General features: G+C 44.5%; 3 protein-coding genes and 1 long non-coding RNA gene across 7 annotated transcripts; 2 read left to right on the forward strand and 2 right to left on the reverse strand.

The window, feature by feature from the left end:
- The first annotated feature begins 1,692 nt into the window (after positions 1-1,692).
- Positions 1,693-3,966, forward strand: LOC117864037 (uncharacterized). The gene is made up of 2 exons (XM_034748005.2): positions 1,693-2,289; positions 2,918-3,966. Exons 1-2 carry the CDS (start codon positions 1,858-1,860, stop codon positions 3,821-3,823), a joined length of 1,338 nt encoding a protein of 445 aa, XP_034603896.1. The 5' UTR covers positions 1,693-1,857; the 3' UTR covers positions 3,824-3,966.
- A 195-nt stretch (positions 3,967-4,161) lies between these two features.
- On the reverse strand, positions 4,162-7,406 carry LOC117864038 (trihelix transcription factor ASR3). 2 transcript variants are annotated; one of them, XM_034748007.2, is made up of 3 exons: positions 6,222-7,406; positions 5,836-5,877; positions 4,162-4,698 (listed from the first exon to the last, which is right to left on the reverse strand). In XM_034748007.2, exons 1-3 carry the CDS (start codon positions 6,874-6,876, stop codon positions 4,406-4,408), a joined length of 990 nt encoding a protein of 329 aa, XP_034603898.1. In that variant the 5' UTR covers positions 6,877-7,406; the 3' UTR covers positions 4,162-4,405. The 2 variants fall into 2 exon arrangements, with proteins under 2 accessions (XP_034603898.1, XP_034603897.1); XM_034748006.2 differs by having other exon boundaries at positions 4,162-4,701.
- Positions 7,407-13,516: 6,110 nt separating this feature from the next.
- Positions 13,517-16,392, forward strand: LOC140223380 (protein MHF1 homolog). Its single transcript, XM_072295166.1, has 4 exons — positions 13,517-13,805; positions 13,911-13,982; positions 15,685-15,765; positions 15,996-16,392. Exons 1-4 carry the CDS (start codon positions 13,643-13,645, stop codon positions 16,124-16,126), a joined length of 447 nt encoding a protein of 148 aa, XP_072151267.1. The 5' UTR covers positions 13,517-13,642; the 3' UTR covers positions 16,127-16,392.
- Positions 14,005-18,293, reverse strand: LOC117862625 (uncharacterized). 3 transcript variants are annotated; one of them, XR_004642020.2, is made up of 4 exons: positions 16,925-18,292; positions 14,555-16,798; positions 14,280-14,442; positions 14,005-14,145 (listed from the first exon to the last, which is right to left on the reverse strand). It is a non-coding gene; the product is annotated as an uncharacterized lncRNA (long non-coding RNA). The 3 variants fall into 3 exon arrangements; XR_004642021.2 differs by lacking the exon at positions 14,005-14,145 and having other exon boundaries at positions 14,302-14,442; positions 14,555-15,301; positions 15,634-16,798; positions 16,925-18,293; XR_004642022.2 differs by lacking the exon at positions 14,005-14,145 and having other exon boundaries at positions 14,302-14,442; positions 16,925-17,054; positions 17,373-18,292.
- Positions 18,294-19,038: the final 745 nt, after the last annotated feature.

Raw genomic sequence — 19,038 nt, forward strand, 5'->3', positions numbered from 1 at the left:
AGTTGTAGTAGTAATTAAAAGCGAGATTGATCAGCACCCTTCCATGTTACAATAATGTGCAGTTCTCCTAGAAAAAATAGACATGCCCTGTTCATGTTTCACTGGTTTCTTTAAAGGTAAACGAAAAACAGAACTTAAAAGTAACAAGAGACATATGTTAAGTAATGGTCGGTATTGCTAATGTTTTATTGATCTGTTTCCACTGAAATAGTGTCCATACCGGAAGACGACAAGTATTGGTTATTAGATGAGCCACATATGATGGAAAAGATGGGCAGCAGCCGTAAAGAGCGAATTTAAGCCTAGAATTCTGTTTTGAAGGGACCTAACTTATTTAATTTGAATTCTTTAAGCCTACTACACCACGATAATATATTCTCGTGTTTACAACACAATCTAGACTACCATAGAACCTGCCAAAAGATTGAATTGAACCATAAGCTCCATAGAGGTTAATGGGGTCCACTTTATCAACCGCCACTCATTGAATCACCCTCAAGCAGCGCAGCTGTGGTTATGGCGATGGCAGCCTGAAATAGTGGAACATTTCAACTCACATCTATAATGTTGTATGGATATATCAACCAATAAAGGGGAAATACAAACGTTATTGATGCATGAAGGACACAAACTCCAATTACAAAGTTGGCAAACAAAAGAAAAAACAATAAGCAGCCCCCTGATTGGTTAGCTAGATAATCCGAGCACGAGTTTCCCATTTCTTGTCTGACAGTTCAATCTGAGTAGTACTACCTGAATTACTGATTACAGAAACATAACCAAAAAAAAAGCAAAGACGATTACTTAGTCCACACATGATTTAAATACAGAGATTACAAAGAGCAACCAAAACAAAAGTTTGTTTAGTTCACACATGATTTAAGTAGCGCTAGGATTGACAGTAATCAGCTTGTATTTGTGCCGTTCAGAAGGGCTCCTGCCGTAATTAACTGAGCAACGCTATTAGAAAAAAAAAAGAACCATGCTCTTAATCCCTTGCCGCAATTTAGAAGAAGAAAAAAAAACTACGATAATATGCATATATGTTATGAAATATCAGTCGAGAAACCAAAGAAGGAGATAACTTCTTCAATCCGTTCATCACGTACGAAGCGGGAGCACGAGGGGGAGGATACTCACATCCTCACCAGCGACCAAGCGGCAGTGGCCGTGGAGGTAACAATGGAGGCGGCGAAGGCGGTGGCTGGCTCGCTGCGACGCTGCCGCCGCGGACCAGCGCAGAGAGCGGCGGCGCCTGTCAAACCAATCGTCCAGAATCCGAACCACGGGCTTTCCTCTACTAGCTCCGTTATGGGCCTTGCCGTAAGCGCAAGCCCAATTAACATACTCTTTCAGCCGAAATCGAAGCCCACGACCGAAACCGACCACGCCTCCTCCCCCGCCAATCCCGCACACGCCACATCGCTGTCTCCATCTTCAGGCGTGTTTGGATGTCTAAAGTTTAGTTCTCCCGTTCGAAAAGATGGTTAATGTATAGGACTAAAATATTTATGTCACTTTTGTTGTTTATTTTCATACCTTTTTCCTTTCTCTTCCATTTTATTTGTCTTTACACAAGCTATTAGCATCCATTAATTTCTCCCCATCAATTAATATTTTTTTTTACTTTTTAAGGATAGGACAGCTCTCCATTTGGATACGCTAATGCACAAAATGCTAAACTCTCGGCCCCTAGCACTCGGATCCCAACAGGCCCTTGCTCTCGAAGCGCCTAGGCCTAGCGCCCTCTCTCCTCGCCCGCGCCGTCTCCCAAACCCTCCGATCCCCACCCAACCCGCGCACCCGCAGCGAGAGCCGAGCCGAACCCTCGAGAAGCTTCCGTAAGCCGCGTCGTCGATGGCGGCCGAGGGGGGCGGCGGCGGAGGGCAGGAGGCGTTCGAGGCGCGGGTGAAGCGCCTCTTCGGGTCGCGCCTCTTCGACGCCGTCCCGGACTCCTCGTTCCCGGCGGCCTCCTGGTCCGTGGCCTCGGGGGACGTCGAGCGCCACCGCTGGGCGAAGCCGTCGGAGGCCCGGGACGCGGAGGAGGAGGCCGCGGGGGAGGCGGGGCGTGCCGACACGCCCTGCGCCTCCGCGTTCTACGACGCCAACGGCTGCCTCCGCGGCCGGAGGCGCAGGTCCAGGCAGGAGGAGTTCGAGGGGAACCTCGACGACCTGGATGAGGTCGAGGAGGAGGAGGAGGATGGGGGGAAGGGGAGGAAGGCGGCGGAGGAGGACGAGGAGGAGGGGGTTAGGGTTAACATCGGCCTCGACCCGACTCTGGATCGGGAGGTGAGGGAAATTATCTTCGGTCATCCATTTGATTTGGCCTGTTACTAGTGCCCCATAATAAGCTGTTCTTACGATGTCATAATTGATGCTTGACAGATTATTGCAATTACGCTGTGAATTAAGATTAGGACCAAATCAACTTTCAATCTTCAGTCTATGTCTGCTTTAAGAAGCATTCTCACTTAGGATTTGTTGCCCCCTAACTAGGGTTCTGCATAATTTGAATAAAGAATAGGCAGAGAAAATCAGACCACCTTATTTCTCTGTTGTCATCATGGATGCATGTCCCGGTGAATTCACATATATGGTCTGTTTGGAAATAGGGTTTAGTACAAATATGAAATGAATCCTAACTAAAGTTTCTAGCCCCCCTCTTTCAACTGGCCCTTAATGATTTTTGCTAGACCATCAAGGGCATTTTTTTATTTGGAAGGGCTCTTTGTCTCAGTTCCATTTTGGTCATTAAGTTGTAGGTTGTAAATGATGAAGTGAGTTATTGACTAATTAGATATTGTAACTTAACTGGATTATTCTGAATGTTTCTTCGTGGCATATCATTATGACTTATCATCCCTATGGCCTGTGGTTTGTTTGTATTTGTAATCTTACCAGAGTTGCCTTTTTACAGGAAGAGGAGGACAAGTATGACAGAGAGGCCTTCGGACGAGAGGATGCTGCAGACCGTGTGTACATGCATGATATAATGGATGATGGCATAAACATGAGCATCAACAGTATAGTCCCTGACCTCCTTGATGATTCCATTGAAGAGGTGTACCGTTCCTCGAAAGATCCTCGAGCAGACATCAGGGCAGCATCTGCAAGACTCAGAGAAGACGATGGTTCTGCTAAAGATGGTGCCTCTCACTTTGCCGCTCGAGCCAAGGAGCTCCCTACTGCAGGAATGCAGATGAAGAAAGCTGTGGAGGATGTCAATGTAAAACCAATACTGAAGAGGAAGGAGGAGCAAGCCGATTTAAAACCAAGGAAACGTGTCAGGTTCGATGCTAGTGTTAAGGATCCAGAGTCAGATATGTTAGAACATGACGAAGATTCTCCAATGGTTCCTCAATCCATGGATGTAGTCACGGAAAAGGATAGCACGCCCACTCCATCTGAGTCTCCTGGGGTCCCTGACTACGTAAGGAACCCTTCAAAGTACACACGTTACACTCTGGATATACCAGAGTCTAATGATGCCTCTAACAGGAGAGCTCTTGCAGACCTGCATGATCTGTTAGGGAAATCAGATCCCAACAAGATACATTCTGAGACCCCTGTTGAGATTCCTAGCTCAGTCACGTTCATTCCCCGCAAGAAGTCAGTCGATGCGATGGCAGTGGACGAGGGTCCCAGAACTAGTGATTCCAACTCATCTGTAATTGGTATGGTGGCAGGAGCCTCTGATGAAACTGATCAATGCGAGATGGATGAAGATGACAGCAGAGCATCGGCAACACCACAGATGCCTACAAACTCAAAGTTGAGCTCCCGTCGTTACAGGTCAAGTAGAACTGAAGATAATGATGAGTGAAACTGATGCTAGCAGATTCCCTAGGCTGATGTTTGTTTTAAGAATTTTTCAAGTTTCAGATTTCCATATGTAAATCAGGATATATGTGTCTGTACCTTTACTTTGGTCTTATGATCTGAGCCAACCAGCTTTTATTTAGTTTAGTGTTGCTCGTATTCTCAATTGTTCTATAAAATTGCTTATAGTGGGAACAACAGAGAATTATGCTGTTAGAAAATTTAACAATCTGTGCTGAAACAGTCGCTTTCATCCCTTGTGTCACTCAGATTGTCTAGCCAGAACCCTTTCATCAGTTTATTCTGCCTGCAGAAATCAGTTTAGAGGAAACACAGAGACCCTAGACAGTGTATCAGATATGCACTTCAATTCCTCTGCAGGATCCAGAGTCAGCAGAATATACAGTTTTGGGGCCATGGGGGCATACAGATACACATCCCATGGGCTAAAAAATAGGGCATCCCATTTGAGGTTTCTGACCAATTTCAGAACCAACCCACAAGAATAGCTGGACGCCAAGAACCTGTATAAATCTGTACATTCTTGCAGCGTTTTATTTACGGTGTTCAAGACACATGATGGTGGCTACAGCTTATCAGCAATTCTGAAGAGGGCATCAGCCACCTTGCCGAGCACACTAAGCAGGCTGCTCACCTGGTCCTTCCTCTGCTCCCTGTCCAGTCGGCTGTTGATGTTCTGCGCCTCCAGCTGCGCCGCCACCATCTGGCTGCTCCGGTCTAGGATCTCGACCAGCCGCTCCTGCAGGTCGGTGGTGGTGGCTCGTCCAGAGGCGTTGTCATCGCTGCGCTGCCTCTTCTGCCCACACTGCGCTGGTGAGTCCTCAGTAATTTGCTCCAGCTGCTTTCTTTTCGATGTGCCTGCTGTTTGGAAACATGGATTGTTGTTAGGCATGAAACCTGAACTCCTCAAGCTTAAATTATACCGCCGTTGATTTCATCGGGTTGCATTGTTTGATAATAGTCTGAAACATTCAAGTGGACACTGAATTGGTTGATTATTTTTCTGTGTGTTAGAAGGGGACTAAGATAATCACTATGAAGCGAAGACACTGAATACAAAGCAGCAGTCCTTACTGCTCTCCATAACTTGAGAAACGTTCAAATGATTTGAAAAGAGATGAGGAGAATGGATGTTTCTTAATCAAATCTCCACGTGTCTATGCAGTAATTGGATTCAACAACTGATGATTCCCTATCTTCGTAGCAGATAAATACAACAAAGAAGGATGACTCTGTAAGTAGCAACTGATAGCATCAGTTTCTTCCACTATTAGCTACAAAAAAGGACCCCAGTCAACACATTGCCTTTGTGGGCATCGATTCCCAGCCAGCACCACCCAATGTTGAAACAATTATTTTTATCGTCGAGCAGTGCTGACTCGTGAGAAGGATTGTTGGTTCGCATAAAAAGAAAAAAAGTTAAGCTAGCGTTTCACAATCTTAGGATGCATGAGAAATCGACACGGGCAGTCTCATACTTTTGCTCTGATTGGACTTGCAGCATTTTCATGATATGCTAGGGCCTGTTTGGCTCCCACGTGCTAAAGTTTAGCACCTGTCACATCGGATGTTTGGATACTAATTAGGAGTATTAAACATAGGCTAATTACAAAACTAATTGCACAGATGAAGTCTAATTCGCGAGACGAATCTACTAAGCCTAATTAATCCATGATTTGATAATGTGGTGCTACAGTAACCATTTGCTAATGATGGATTAATTAGCCTTAATAGATTCGTCCCCACGAATTAACTTAGGGATTCTGCAATTAGTTTTATAATCAGCTCATATTTAGTACTCCTAATTAGCATCCGAACATCCGATGTGACACGGCTAAAGTTTAGCAACTGGTAACCAAACACCACAAGTCTCATGTATTGGTTTTAAATGGTAGGAAGTGAAGTGACGCAATGGTTTGTAAATTCTCTGTCCGTACTACGCTTTGGCTGATGAAATGCAAACCCATGGAACAGTAGGAAGTTTCTGCAGAGTACCTTGCTCGGAGCTCTCTTGCCTGGACGCATCAGTCGTCTTCTCTGCAAACGGAAAAGGAGCAATTGAAGCTAATATCAGCCAATTACAATTCGAGGTCAGGAACCCAAGAGAAAAGAGGAAATTTGTTGCTTGATTTCGAGCTTTATTCTGCCCTCAGCATGAACAAAAGCTCGAGAATTTTCACCTTCTTTAAACATTGGAATACGAACGCAGCAGCAGGAGAAGAGGGTTCACCAGACAACAGAGCAAGGCAAAGGAGATGGCAGGTAGCCCTATCTCAGAAAGCTCAGACTCTTCCATGCAGGAAAGCAAGCAGCAAAGGGAACAAAAGGCTCGCCATGCGTCAGAAAAAGATCAGAGGAAGCAGCAAGGAAGAAGAGCTTACCGGAGATGGGCAAGGCCACCGGCGCCGGCGCCAGCGCCGGCGTCGCCATCGGCGTGGGGCTCGGCGTGGCCGCATCGTCTTCTTGATCATCCTCATCCTCAGACGACGAGAACAGCCCGGCCCCCTCGGCCCCGCGGGCACCACCGTCGAGCGCCGCCGCCACCTCCTCCTTGCTCTCCACGTCCATCGCCACGGGGCGCGCCACCGCGGCCGCCGCCGCATTACCAGGAGCGCGCCCCTCGAGGATGTCGTACACCTCGCGGTCGAAGAACCCCGGGAGCCTCCTCTCCCGGCGCGCGTCGTTGCGCATGGCCCAGAACGAGGCCTCCTTCCTGGCCGCGAAGCCGCCGCGCTCCCACTCCCTGATCTTCTTGTAGTCGCCGGCGAGGTTGCTCCAGCGCTTGCGGCACTGCACGGGCCCGCGGTCCACGCCGTGGCGCCGGCAGTACTCCGCCACCGCCGCCCACTTGGTTGGCTCCGCGCCCTCGCCGCCGGCGCCGCCTCCTCCCCTGGCCCGGCCCCGGCCGCGCCCGCGCCCGCTCCTCTCCACCACCCGCTTCCCCTCGATGAGCACCAGGATCTCCTGCCGCGTCCACCGCGGCAGCCGCGACCCGCGCCCGGTCCCCACGCCTCTAGCCTCGCCGGCGCTCGACATGGTCGCCCCGGCCGGCCCACGGCGAGCTCTCCTTGGCCCGCCGCCCGCCAAGAACCGGTGCAGCAAGCAACAGGGACGCAGGGCAGCAGGGAGGGAAGACAAGGGCGCTTGTCCGGTTGTCCCTCGACTCCAAAGCTGGGGATTAGGAGGGAGTGGACTTGATTAGGAGTGGGCTAATCAGGGTTAAGGGCTTTGATTAAGGGTTAGTGGTGGCTCCTCTCTGCTCTCTGATCTCATCCCAAAGACTATCGAGGAAACGCTTGGGGGTGGGGGGGGTGTTGGGGGTTGGGGTTGGGGGCTGTTTTTGAAGTGGACCAAGGAAAAGGCACTGGGTGTGAGTGATTAGGAGAGGAGGGGGCTCGGAGATTAGAGAGAAGAATTAACAAGTGGGGGCTCCAACAGCAACAGGGGTAGGGTAGGTGTTGGGGGGCTAGCTAACCTACTGTCTCGATTTCTCAGCAATAGGGAGAGGAACAGTGAGTGGGTACTGTTGTGATCTCACGCCTTCTTTTTTTTGTGTGTGTGCGCGCGTGTGTGGATTTGTCGCTTGGGAGCATTTCTTTTATATATAGTTTTGTTTTCGTTGGTATCGTGGTTTAGCCAACAATTAGGGGCCTTTTTTTATAGGAAAAACACTTTCAACGGCATCATCGAGGAGAAAAAAAGATGTTTCTCTTCGATAATTATAAATATCCAAAATTTATAATTCCCAACCATTTACTTTTCCATTTCACTGAAAATACTTGGATGTCTCCAAAAAATAAATTTCTATGCCTACAACCATATAACGCCTAATTGATGACTTTGAAGAAATGAGTAAATGACGGGTAGATTTTATAGTTGTACGTGATATATTTTTGGATCGCGAAGATTACCTGTAAAATCCCATCACCATTAAACGAAGCCCGCTGGTCGGTCCGACGCGAGCCGGAAATAAAGTGGTGCAGATTCTATTTAGTGATGTCCAAATTAAAAAAAAATATAAATTGGTACGTACAAATTCTATTTAGAAACGGAGAGCCGTTTGGATTGGATGTAGCGGTGCCGCAATATTGTAGTGATTGTACATTGCTGTCAGTGCAACTAACCTCACATATATGTATTGAGATGCCGTCAGGTCTTGATCGCTTGCACAGCTGGAATTGCCAGCGGAGGGAAGGGAACGCGCCTTGCTCGGCTCGGAAGGATGACCGACCTCGCTGCGGATAAGGCAATCAGGGACGCGCCGGGCAACATGTCGCGTCGCTGTTGGGGACAACGTATATACAGCGCCACTTCTACGACTCCGCGTGCCTCCTCCTCCTCCTCCTCCCTCTTCTTTCCTTTGAAACAAATATAAATCTTTTGAGCATAATTAAGTCAGTAGCCGAGCCAGTTTATTTGAGTTTGATCGTTGAGTGTTCAACGGGAAGCTCATCACTCTGAGGATCTGTTTATTTAAGCTGCAGATTTTAAAATTTTCTAAAAAGCTGTTGCTGATCTTTTGGTTCTGAAAATCCAGCACTAGTTTTTACATGATGTGTTTAGCTTTCGAAGCTTAGAAAGCTACGGAAACCTCATAAATTGAGATTTCCAGATATTCATATAAACTCAGCTTTTTTAAGCTTCTAGCTTTTCGAAAGCTGTACAAGAAGTTTGTTGTTCTGAGAAGCTGTTAGGAAGCTCAAACAAACATATCGTGACTACGTCCTGTGATTTTGCTTCCGAGGAAAAGAAAATATAACGTGTGTTGTCATGTCCTACAAACGTGAATCATAAGTAGAGACGCATCTTTGTGCGATCAGACGATGAAGGATCAGAGACCAGCACTGGAGCAGACAAATGACAACCCAAAACCTCGCACGTGCTTATTGCTAATTAGATTAAGATCGATGGGCCACTTAATAAACCTTGGCGGGTTCCGTACACGCAAGATCGAGCCATGATCGGTTTGCGTCCGGGACGATGGATCGATGGGATGGATCGAATGGGCGATCGTTGGAGCGGTGGCGCGGCCGGGCTTTTCGCGCGTTGCTTCCGCCGGATTTCGTTTTTGTCCCATCAAATCGGCAGCTAGCCCGGTCCCGTTCCTTTCTAGGCAGGATCACTCCGCCCAGATTTTTAACAGGGACGGCTGGGTCGGGCAGTGGTCCCTGAAATCGGCTAGTAGGGTACACTGTATCTTTTTGGTACAATCTCCTTCTTCAGCTTTCGTGTGTAGGGAAATGTGGAAACGACGACGCAAGTTGTAGGGGTGAAGGAAGGGAGTCTAAAAAGACGGAAAATGTGATCATTCGGGAGTTTTGAGCTAACAGGGATATAAGAGAATTTGTGGCTACTTTTTAGCTCAAGAAAACCACACTTTTTTCTTCTTCTGATAATTACTCTATTTTGCGACCCTCAACTGCGTCATAAGTTAGGTATTTAACCTTGACTCCAAAAGCTTTACTCTTCCATCAACTATCAAAAGCCAAAACCATTCACTTTTCAACCTTGACCTGAATTAAGATTAGATATAGGTGATCATCAATCATGTGGCAGCGTGAAATTGTTTGAAATTTTAAAATTCACGGATGACTTTTAAAAACTCTAAATAAATTCTCATTTTACTATGGAGTATTTATAGAAAAAAAAGAGATACTCTCCAAGGAACCTCTGCTTCACACATGAGTACTTTGGACCCTAAGCCAATTTGGTCTAGAGTAACTTAAGCTTTCATAAGCACGTGAAAATGATTTATTTAATTCTATATCCTACATTTTCTAGCTGGTAATACTTAATACGGTCATATAAACATAGTTAGGTTACAAATTAAATACTACATAGGGCATGATAATTTTTCCAATTTTTAAGGCCATTTACCATTTTTTTTAAAAAAAATCATCAGATATTAAAAGCATCGAGGCACTTTGGGACGTCAGCCAAAGCTTGCTGCGCTGCTCCTGTGCGGGAACTGCTGCGCTCCAGAGCTTGCTGCTGCTCTATGGTTGTTTTCCATTTGCGTTACAGCGTGGGAACCAAACAATCTTAGTTATCTATTAGCTTCTAATGGATACCGGTGCTTTTTAATTACATTTACATTTGCGTTACAACTTCTGAACCAAACACCACTAAATGTCCCCATGTCCCAGTCGCTTGAGCTGCTTAGCTTCATACTTGCAGCAATCGTGTGGCTTCACCTTGGCACATCAAATTGTAGACTACTAAAATTCTTCTAAAATAAGAAAATAAAGAACCAAAAAAATAATTGTTATGCAAGAATGACTATATAGAAGATGATGAGAAGGAAAAGAAAAGAAAGAAAAGAATGACGGGAAATCACGCAAGAACCGTCAAGGTCAGATGATGTACCCCATATGGAAGGTGTGATTTGAGGCCATCTCTCCCACTTGTATAATTTCTTTGAGCGTAGCTTTCATGTCGACCTCCCCAACGGGCCGGGGACCCTAGCTCGTCTCCTTTGTGTGACCAAAGGGGCCACCGCCCTTTCAGCCACTGGAAGAGATTACAACCCCTATGGTATGGACGTTTACAGATAGATTTGATGCTTACTTCCCCATAGGACAATAGGAGAGCCATGAATGGTAGATGTCTTGGTACTCCCCTCCCATGGAATGACCAACAGGATGCTGATGGGACCTCGATCATCAGCTTCTGAGAGGAGATAAGGTTGTTGGTAGATGATGGTATCACTCCAATGGCCAGTTACTAAGTGTTTTTTTTTTTTGCGAAGAGGTCAGTTACTCAGTTATGTTCACATGACGAAGGCCCTCATAATACCTTCTAACCTAGTTAACGAATCAATCACATTTACTCCTACAATCGATGCCCAAATTAGACTCGCTAAATAAGGAAGGCTAATAGATCCGACAATTATTGCAACCGTGCATGCATAATTAATTCTACTCGGTAATCCATCCGATGAAAAAAAGTTATTACGGGTATTTTGGACTTTTAGCATTGCTACTATCTTGTTTAAAATTTTCTAAACGAACAGTCTTTGTGGGATGGAGGGAATTTTCTAAGCGATCAGTTTTTGTGGGACGGAGGGAGTAGCTTACTTTGGAGTAAAAGCACAGGAGTGACTAATTACTTCGCCAGGAGTACTTAACTGTTGATGAATTATTAAATCAAAGAGATGGTGTATGCATGCCATGTAAGGACGATGATTGTTTAATTTTCAGTCCTTGTCATGCTACTTGTTTTTAATGTTCTAAGAAAGGACCAAGATGTATCACTAATTAGCATCTCTCAATTTACAATTAGTGGTAACCTAGGCACATCTCCTGTGTACATAAAAAGGAAACATAAAAATGATATCATTACTTAAATTAGTATGTTTGAGAGGTAGTACTAATACCTTGTTATCTTAACACAAAATCTATATGGGACCGTTATGTTATGTTTTTGGATAAGCAAATAATTTACTCCTCCATCTACAATCCTGAAAGTACAAATTATTTACTACCCTCCCATCAATGTGGGACAAAAAAGAAATTCGCGGATACAAGTGGCACTTTGGAAGCATGCCATTGCCTGCCGCGCTGTGGCGTCACAAAGATTTGATTCCTGCTTGCTCACAATAACTAAGACAAGATTATGTTAATTATGCGAGTGCTTTAGGGATCATCCTACCTGCGCTCGTGTGTACCCCACAGAGCCCACGCCAAGGGGCAGGTGAGATTAGCGTAGCCATCCATAGCAACAGAGAGGCGGTCTAAAGAATGGTGTAGGCATATGTGGGCCTGGCAACTCGTGGAATACTTGGTGAACAATCATTTCTATCTAAAAAAAAGATGGATCTAAATTTTTAGTAGAAGAGCTGAGCCACTTGTGTACAATACAAGATATATTCTTGTTATCTATAAACTATAATATATAAAGCTCTTCTTTGATTTCTTTTTTATAGAAAAAATAGAATGCTTGAGACAAAAACAAGGATTGTAGAATTATATGCAACCACTTCTCAATGTCTTTACAAAGACAATATTGGAAAATTTCGATGGGTCTCTGCTCATGCACCAAAATATTCTTCTAGTGTATGCTACTCCATCTTTTTCGTAAAAATGGCTACATAAACTGCATGCGACCGAATCAAAATTTGAAAGGCACAAAACAAAAGGTATTATATTTGAGCTTGAATCGAAGATGTGGTGTGTGTGTGTGTGTGTACACACACACATACACACGCAGTAGAGAAAAGGATGGGACTCTACTGTACAACACAAGTATTTGTTAATACCTCCTTTTCTCCCTTTCATAAACAGTAGTGGCTTCCCTTTCGGTGCAAGAAGTAGTACCCTATCCACATTTGCATATTGATGTGCTCAAAATAAAAAGGGCACTGATCACCATGAGCGTCCATACCACCACTATAACTATATATATCCTATATCTGTGTGCCACATGAGAATCCCTATCGGCTCTGACGATGACATGACACCGCCTCGTCTTGTGTAAGGATGATGGCATGCTGATGTTCATCATCAGGGATAGGCTGATGGCTAATAGCGTATTATTGCTGCTGTTAAGTAGAGTTGCTGTGATCTACTTTTGATAAAACTGATGTGCATCAATTCAACTTAGGGGGTGTTTGGGAACACCGTGTTAAAGTTTAACACCTGTCACATCGGATGTTTGGATGCTACTTAGGAGTATTAAACATAGGCTAATTATAAAACTAATTGCACAGATGGAGTATAATTTGCGAGATGAATCTATTAAGTCTAATTAGTCCATGATTTGATAATGTGGTGCTACAGTAACCATTTGCTAATGATGGATTAATTAGGCTTAATAGATTCATCTCACCAATTAGCATAGGGTTCTGCAATTAATTTTATAATTAGCTCATGTTTAGACCATTTAATTAGCATCCGAACATCCGATGTGACACTGTTAAAGTTTAGCACCTCGTATCCAAACACCCCCTTAGATATTGGTCTCACATGATCACGGCTTCATGCATAGTATCATCATCCCATTATCTAACAAAATAGCCAGAAAAAAATATTTTTCTCAGTTCAGCTTAAATTAACGATGATATTTCTAGATAATGATGGGCACACCTATTTTCTAGATAATGATGATGGGTACACCTGAGGCCTACAGTTAAAGACCTAAAAGAAGAATATGCATGTAGTGGCCTTCTTTATTTTTCTTGCATGATTCTATGTTGCCTTTGGATAAATAATTGAGATTGCAATACGATATTGCATTAAAAAACAAGTTATTCCCTACCCTTGAAAGGAAAAAGGGAATTGTCCACTAGGAGCAGTTTTGACTGAATGTGTCCATGCTCCACCTCCTCCCCTCTGGATCAATGTTGTCTTGTATAGAAATGGAATTGTTGGGAACAAATATAAATATACTACACAGGCAGTCAATTTGACACTTCCACAAAACAAATGATTATGTTTGTCAGCAATGCAAACAATTTCATCAGTATTATGTACATTCATCAGCGTTTGAAAGAGACAGGTGAACTTGTATTTCTGTATAAAGTTGAAAATTGTTAGGTATTTCGTCTAAAACAAGTGAGGATTGAGGGTCCTCTGGAAAGGAGTTGTCCAGTACAACGAGAAAAAAAGAAGAGAAAGAGCTCTGAGCTTATCTGGGCCCAATGCTAAGCCTTTGCTTCTTCTAAGCCCAAAAATCTCGTAGCCTACTTCACGGCCCAAACACTACCACGAAGCAGCCCAAGGGAAACACTGCGAATCGGCAAATCCCCCCAACTGCTCCAGCCGCCGCCATTGCTACTGCTTGTGGGGAGCTCCGCCCCTGGGACATGGACATGGATATGGACATTGAGACCCTCGCCGACGACGCCGACGTGGCGCTCGCCCGCGACAGCGGCGGCGAGGCCGAGCGTTACGAGGCCGCCGAGGCCGAGGCCGACCTCCTCCGTGACCGCCTCCGCCTCGCCGTCATCAGCATCGCCACCGCCGAAGGTAGCATAGCATCCTCTCGCGGATTCCTTCGTTCCGTGTCCCGGTGGCTCCTTAGGAGTTAGGGTCCGGTAAAATTTCTAATCTTGGGGTGCGCCGTCTGCGCAGGGAAGAAGGCGGGAATGACGGTCGCCGAGCCGGTTGTTGCCTGCATCGCCGATTTGGCATACAAGAGCGCAGGTTCTTCCCCCAGAACCCTACCTTCCCCTGCATTTGCTCCTGTTACCAGTAACCGCTTGTGCACGTTATCTTCTCTTCGGTTCCATTGCGCTGCGCGATTAACTCTTATTCTGAACCTCGCAGTATAATTTATCTCGAGCTACTGCTTAGGCTGCCAAGTTGTCTGCTCCAGTAAAGTTAGTTTATGTAGGAAATGCAGTGCTTGGAGTAGACAAGAACTAGTTTCAGTATTTTACAGATTGGTTGTCCAAACGAAAAATATGCTGAAGGAGTTGAGCGGTTCAGTTAGCGACTTACAGTAATCTCAATGGTCACCACACGTTTAGTAGAATATGGCTGGTGTTGGGGAAACATGAATGATTTCTTCTAGATGGCTGTAACTTTACATTATTCTCATGGTTTGCAACAAAGGAGGAGGATGCTCCACAATTTGAGTTTCTTGCCAAGTTGAAAGGAATACCTGCAAATCACCAATAGATAAATCATGCTAGCTGTTAGCAGTTAAGGATCAAGCTACAAGTGGAATAGGAACTTGAGACTTGAGATTGAGAAAAAGAAATAGAATGGCGAACCTCCAGTGTAGAACATTCTTGCAATAGTTTATTTAGCCATTTGTTGAAGTTCAAGATGGAAACACTCCAAAATGCCAGACTGTCTTTTCTTCTTTGTTGACTTGGACTTGAAGGAGTGGATGAGCCTGAGAATTGCTGGCCGTTCCTCAAGCATCTCTAGTGTTGCAGTAGAACATACTGATGTGCCTTTGTTTGGCTCCTTCAATAAATGTCCTCTGACTCTAAAATAACTCCCAGGGATAATGTTACACAAAAATGGCATTCCGATTTTGCTTCCTCCAGAGGTGCTTTTTTTTTTCTGGAGTTATCTAATGTGCCTCCACAGAGTTCTGTGCCGCCTTTCTTCATCAATAGCATTACTAGCATCAGCACCAGTTTGCGCACTAAGGGATTGTGATCCCACTTGCCATCTCTAATCTCTATAGCAAAAAGCAGGGAAATGATTCAATCCTGAATCACCTGATACTCCAGAAAGGGTGATGTTCCCATCTCTGATACTGGTTTCAGAAATTGGACCCAAAACGCCCAAATCCATTGCATTATAGCTATTATCTTATCGCTTTCGAGCTTGTCTATCAACATACAGTATACTTGTTCAATGTGAAACCTGCTCGTGGTGTGGACAGAACACACCTGTTTAACCATAACCCATGTGCCCATCTACTGCAGTGCCACACATTGACAGTTCTGAGTTTTCACTCATCAATGAGTCCAGTTACGTCAAAGCTATAACGCCCCACATCTTGTCTGCAAAGTGCAAACTTCAGAATCATAGTATTGGATTGACACACTATATCCAGATAAAAAGTGATAGTTGAGCACATAGATCTTCTATCTGAGGTCTCTTGCAGTGAAAATGTTTGATTTTCCAGAAAATATTGAGTGCATAACTATAGTGTTGGTGAAGCAGATGCATAGGGTTGATGAAGAAGTGCATCTAATTGAAAAACAACACATCTGAAGCATGGCACTTACTGGCTAAGTGGCTACTGTAAATTGCCTTGCTTCTGTTCCTTTTAGAGAGAAATGAAAAACAACACATCTGAAGCATGGCACTCTGGCTCTAGTTAAATTTGTACCTGTGGGAACTATATGGGTATTCCAGTTAACATCTTCTGTGCACTGTGCAGAGCAGCTGGCTAAGGATGCAGAGTTGTTTGCACAGCATGCTGGTCGCAAGTCCATCAAGATGGATGATGTCATACTCACAGGTACTTGACAGTATCCTGTTCTGCTGATTCAGGAATAAACGAGAGAAAAAATGTTTGGCTTCATAAAAGTACGTCTTGTTCAGTTTAGGCTTGTTTGAACTAGCTTTGCGCTCTCTTTTCCTAGTAGTCCATCTAACTAGCTGCTTATTAATGGTATCTGTAGAAAATTGGCCCTCATTCTGGCCCTCTCAGTAAACTTTTTCAATGCAATCTTTGGTGTATAACTGCAGCTCACAGGAATGAGCATCTTATGGGCCTTCTGCGGACCTTCGCTCAAGAACTGAAGGGAAAGGAGCCTGCAAGCAGCGAGAGGAAGCGAAAGAAGTCGTCGAAGAAGGATGAGAGGGTAATAGACGTTTGAATTCAGATATCCGTTATGTTGGCTAAAGAGGAAGGCAGCACAAGCGCTCAAACTACCCACCTGTTCTGCATTCGGCACTCTTGGACACGGCTCATAGCTGCGTGCAATTCCGAGAACTGACTTATATTGTACATACTGTTGTAATTGTTCATCCTATTCAGTTTCTGGCACTTTGCCGCGTTCTCAGCTGAACGAGTGGACATAAGCAAATTAATTTCATCACCTTAGGCCCAATCTACATTGCTGGGCCTGAATCCCGGCCTTAACCATGAAAGCAAACGAATGCACTGACTACTGAGACGTATTTACATTTTCACTTCGTTTTTGGCTCATTTTCCATTTCAGTTCCAATCTCCATTTCAATAAATTTAAAAACATACGTGAAAAAACGTACAAAAATAGGAATGTAAATTCCTTTTTAACAAATTTCTTATTAATGAACCGGCACCGACAGTGCCTGTCAAGAAAGTAGCCCTGGAAGGCTACCTAAACGGGGGAAAACAAAAGGAAAAACGACACCAGCCAACAACAGCACGCACAACTCACCCACCCCGCTACTGGTCAACTTCATTCTTAAGTTGAATATACGTAGGCTCAAAAAAAAGTTGAATATACGTGCCTTGTTTTTTATGGGAATTTTTTAAAGATTCCGATTCACCTCACCCCGGTCGCCTGCTCGATCAATCAAAAACAAAATTGGCATTAGAACCTCAATACAATTTTCTTCGTACGTGGTTCTTTCATAATCCACACGATAGTACCCGCGAAAAAAAAATAATCCACACGATAGAAGCAAACCTGTCTCTTAAGCTGCGAGGAATTTTTATGCACGACGTGCATAGCACAGTTTTTATCCAGAAGAAGAGAATTACAATGATGCAACTTCAGAAGAGATCCCTCCAAAATGCAGATTTACATGAACCACCACCTGCGACCAACAATAGAAGCATAACAATACTAAAAGGAAACTACAACACCGTCACCACACTAAACGCGACCTAAGACGACTGAAACAGAAGATAAGGACACCAAGCTAAGGACACGATTTTTGGCCAAAGAACCAAGGACTTATACATACTCTGCATATTCTAATACGAATATCTTAATCATACAAGCCAAAGAACCCAATGTGAATATTTCAATCAAGATCCTTAATCATATATAGACAAATACCCACTCTAATATATTTATATTCAGCTCGCAAACAAGCAACCCAAACACTTGGATAAAGAAAAAGGGAAAATACCTTACAACCTTATGGTACACTGCACGATGAGCTAATTACAGGTTGTATGCTAGTACTTTGCTCTAGGTGATCTGCGAACTTCTCCGATGTCTTCGTTCCATGCTGTGTCGACTCCTTTTTATAGTGGAGCGAGGCCCTTTCTTGAGCCTTATCTATGAAGCATGGATCTAATTGGGATTGACTGGAGCTGTTGGACTCTTTGCATATTCTAGTATTGCCCTACGCATGGACTCAGGCCTTTAGATGGCACAAGTTCCTGAGGCTGCACAAAATTCTTCAGCCGTGTTCTTGGATTCTTTACTTCGGTGGCATTCTTTGCTTCTTTGCTAGAAGCTTCTTTACTTCAGCGACATTTTTTTGGTTTTTTGTCAGGAAGAGATATTCATGCAGTGACTACTAAAATTTTTACTAGGTGCAGATTTGGATGTGATCTGGCAAAGAAGCAAAGAATGCCGTTGAAGCAAAGAATCCAAGAATCCAAGAATGCCGCTGAAGAAGTTTGTACTGCCTCAGGAACTTGTTCCATCCAAAGGCCTGAGTCCATGCGCAGTGCAATACTAGAATATGCGAGGAATCCAACAGCTCCAGTCGAGTCCCAGTTAGACCCATGCTTCAAAGATAAGGATCAACGAAAGAAGCAGTGCTCCTCGCTCCATTTTATAAATAAAAGAAGTCGACAAAGCATAGAACCAGGGCCGGCTCTGGGGGACATGCAGCGGAGGCGACGGCCGAGGGCCCACAGGAGAAGGGGGCCCAACAGTCGGTATCTACAGAAGGCCCCCACAAACGCCGCAGTCCTGTCCTGTGCGTGCGATCGCAGGACACCGCCGCCGCGTGAGGCAATCGAGTAGACGTCGGGACTCTGGAGGGGACACGAATCGCCAATTTTCATCATTGGCTCCTCGCCTGGCCCATGGCCACCGCCCGCCGGACATCTCGGCATTGTCCAGTCTGCGTGCCCTGGTGCCCGCCAGTCGCCCAACGTCCGCTCCCAGTCCGGCAGTCCCACAACATTTGATCAACAAATAGGTGCACAAATCAACAAAAAAAAAAGGTAAACATACCATCAAAAAATGGAAACCGGCAACAACATCATGCCATCAACAAAGATTCTCCCATTAGAACAGAAACATATAAAAAATAACAACTTTTGATCCTACATAGAACCCACAATCTGATTTCCCATCATGGCACATTAGAACAAAAATAACTTAAATCATTTCCCATAATCTGATTTAATTATCAAATAGAACCCACATTTGATATGCCTAGCAAAAAAACTGCCATACTCAACTGTTTGGCTAAGGTAAGACTATCAAAAATGACAAAGACCTCAAATCAAGCAAAAGGAGTTAACTAAGTGCTCAACAACCGCTGTCAGGAGAAACACATGAGTGCAAACAATCACTAATAGAATACAGCAAGATTAAGTGCTCAGAGCAAGATTAAGGAACAATACACAAATTTGAGCAGACCTGCTAGAAGCCGAGAACTTGATGAACTCTAGGTTGTAGCTGACGACCTGCTCAACACAAAAACTGCTGCTTCAAGGTCAGCATGCACAAAAAATACAACAACCAAAGTCCCCTGCAGCTAGTGGCTTGCTGCTGAAATCGAATGGCACAAATAAAAAAAAATACTGTTGCAGTTCTCAACGGGAACTAAA

The sequence above is a fragment of the Setaria viridis genome, chromosome 7 (genome assembly GCF_005286985.2).
Source record: "Setaria viridis chromosome 7, Setaria_viridis_v4.0, whole genome shotgun sequence".
Lineage (NCBI taxonomy): Eukaryota > Viridiplantae > Streptophyta > Magnoliopsida > Poales > Poaceae > Setaria > Setaria viridis.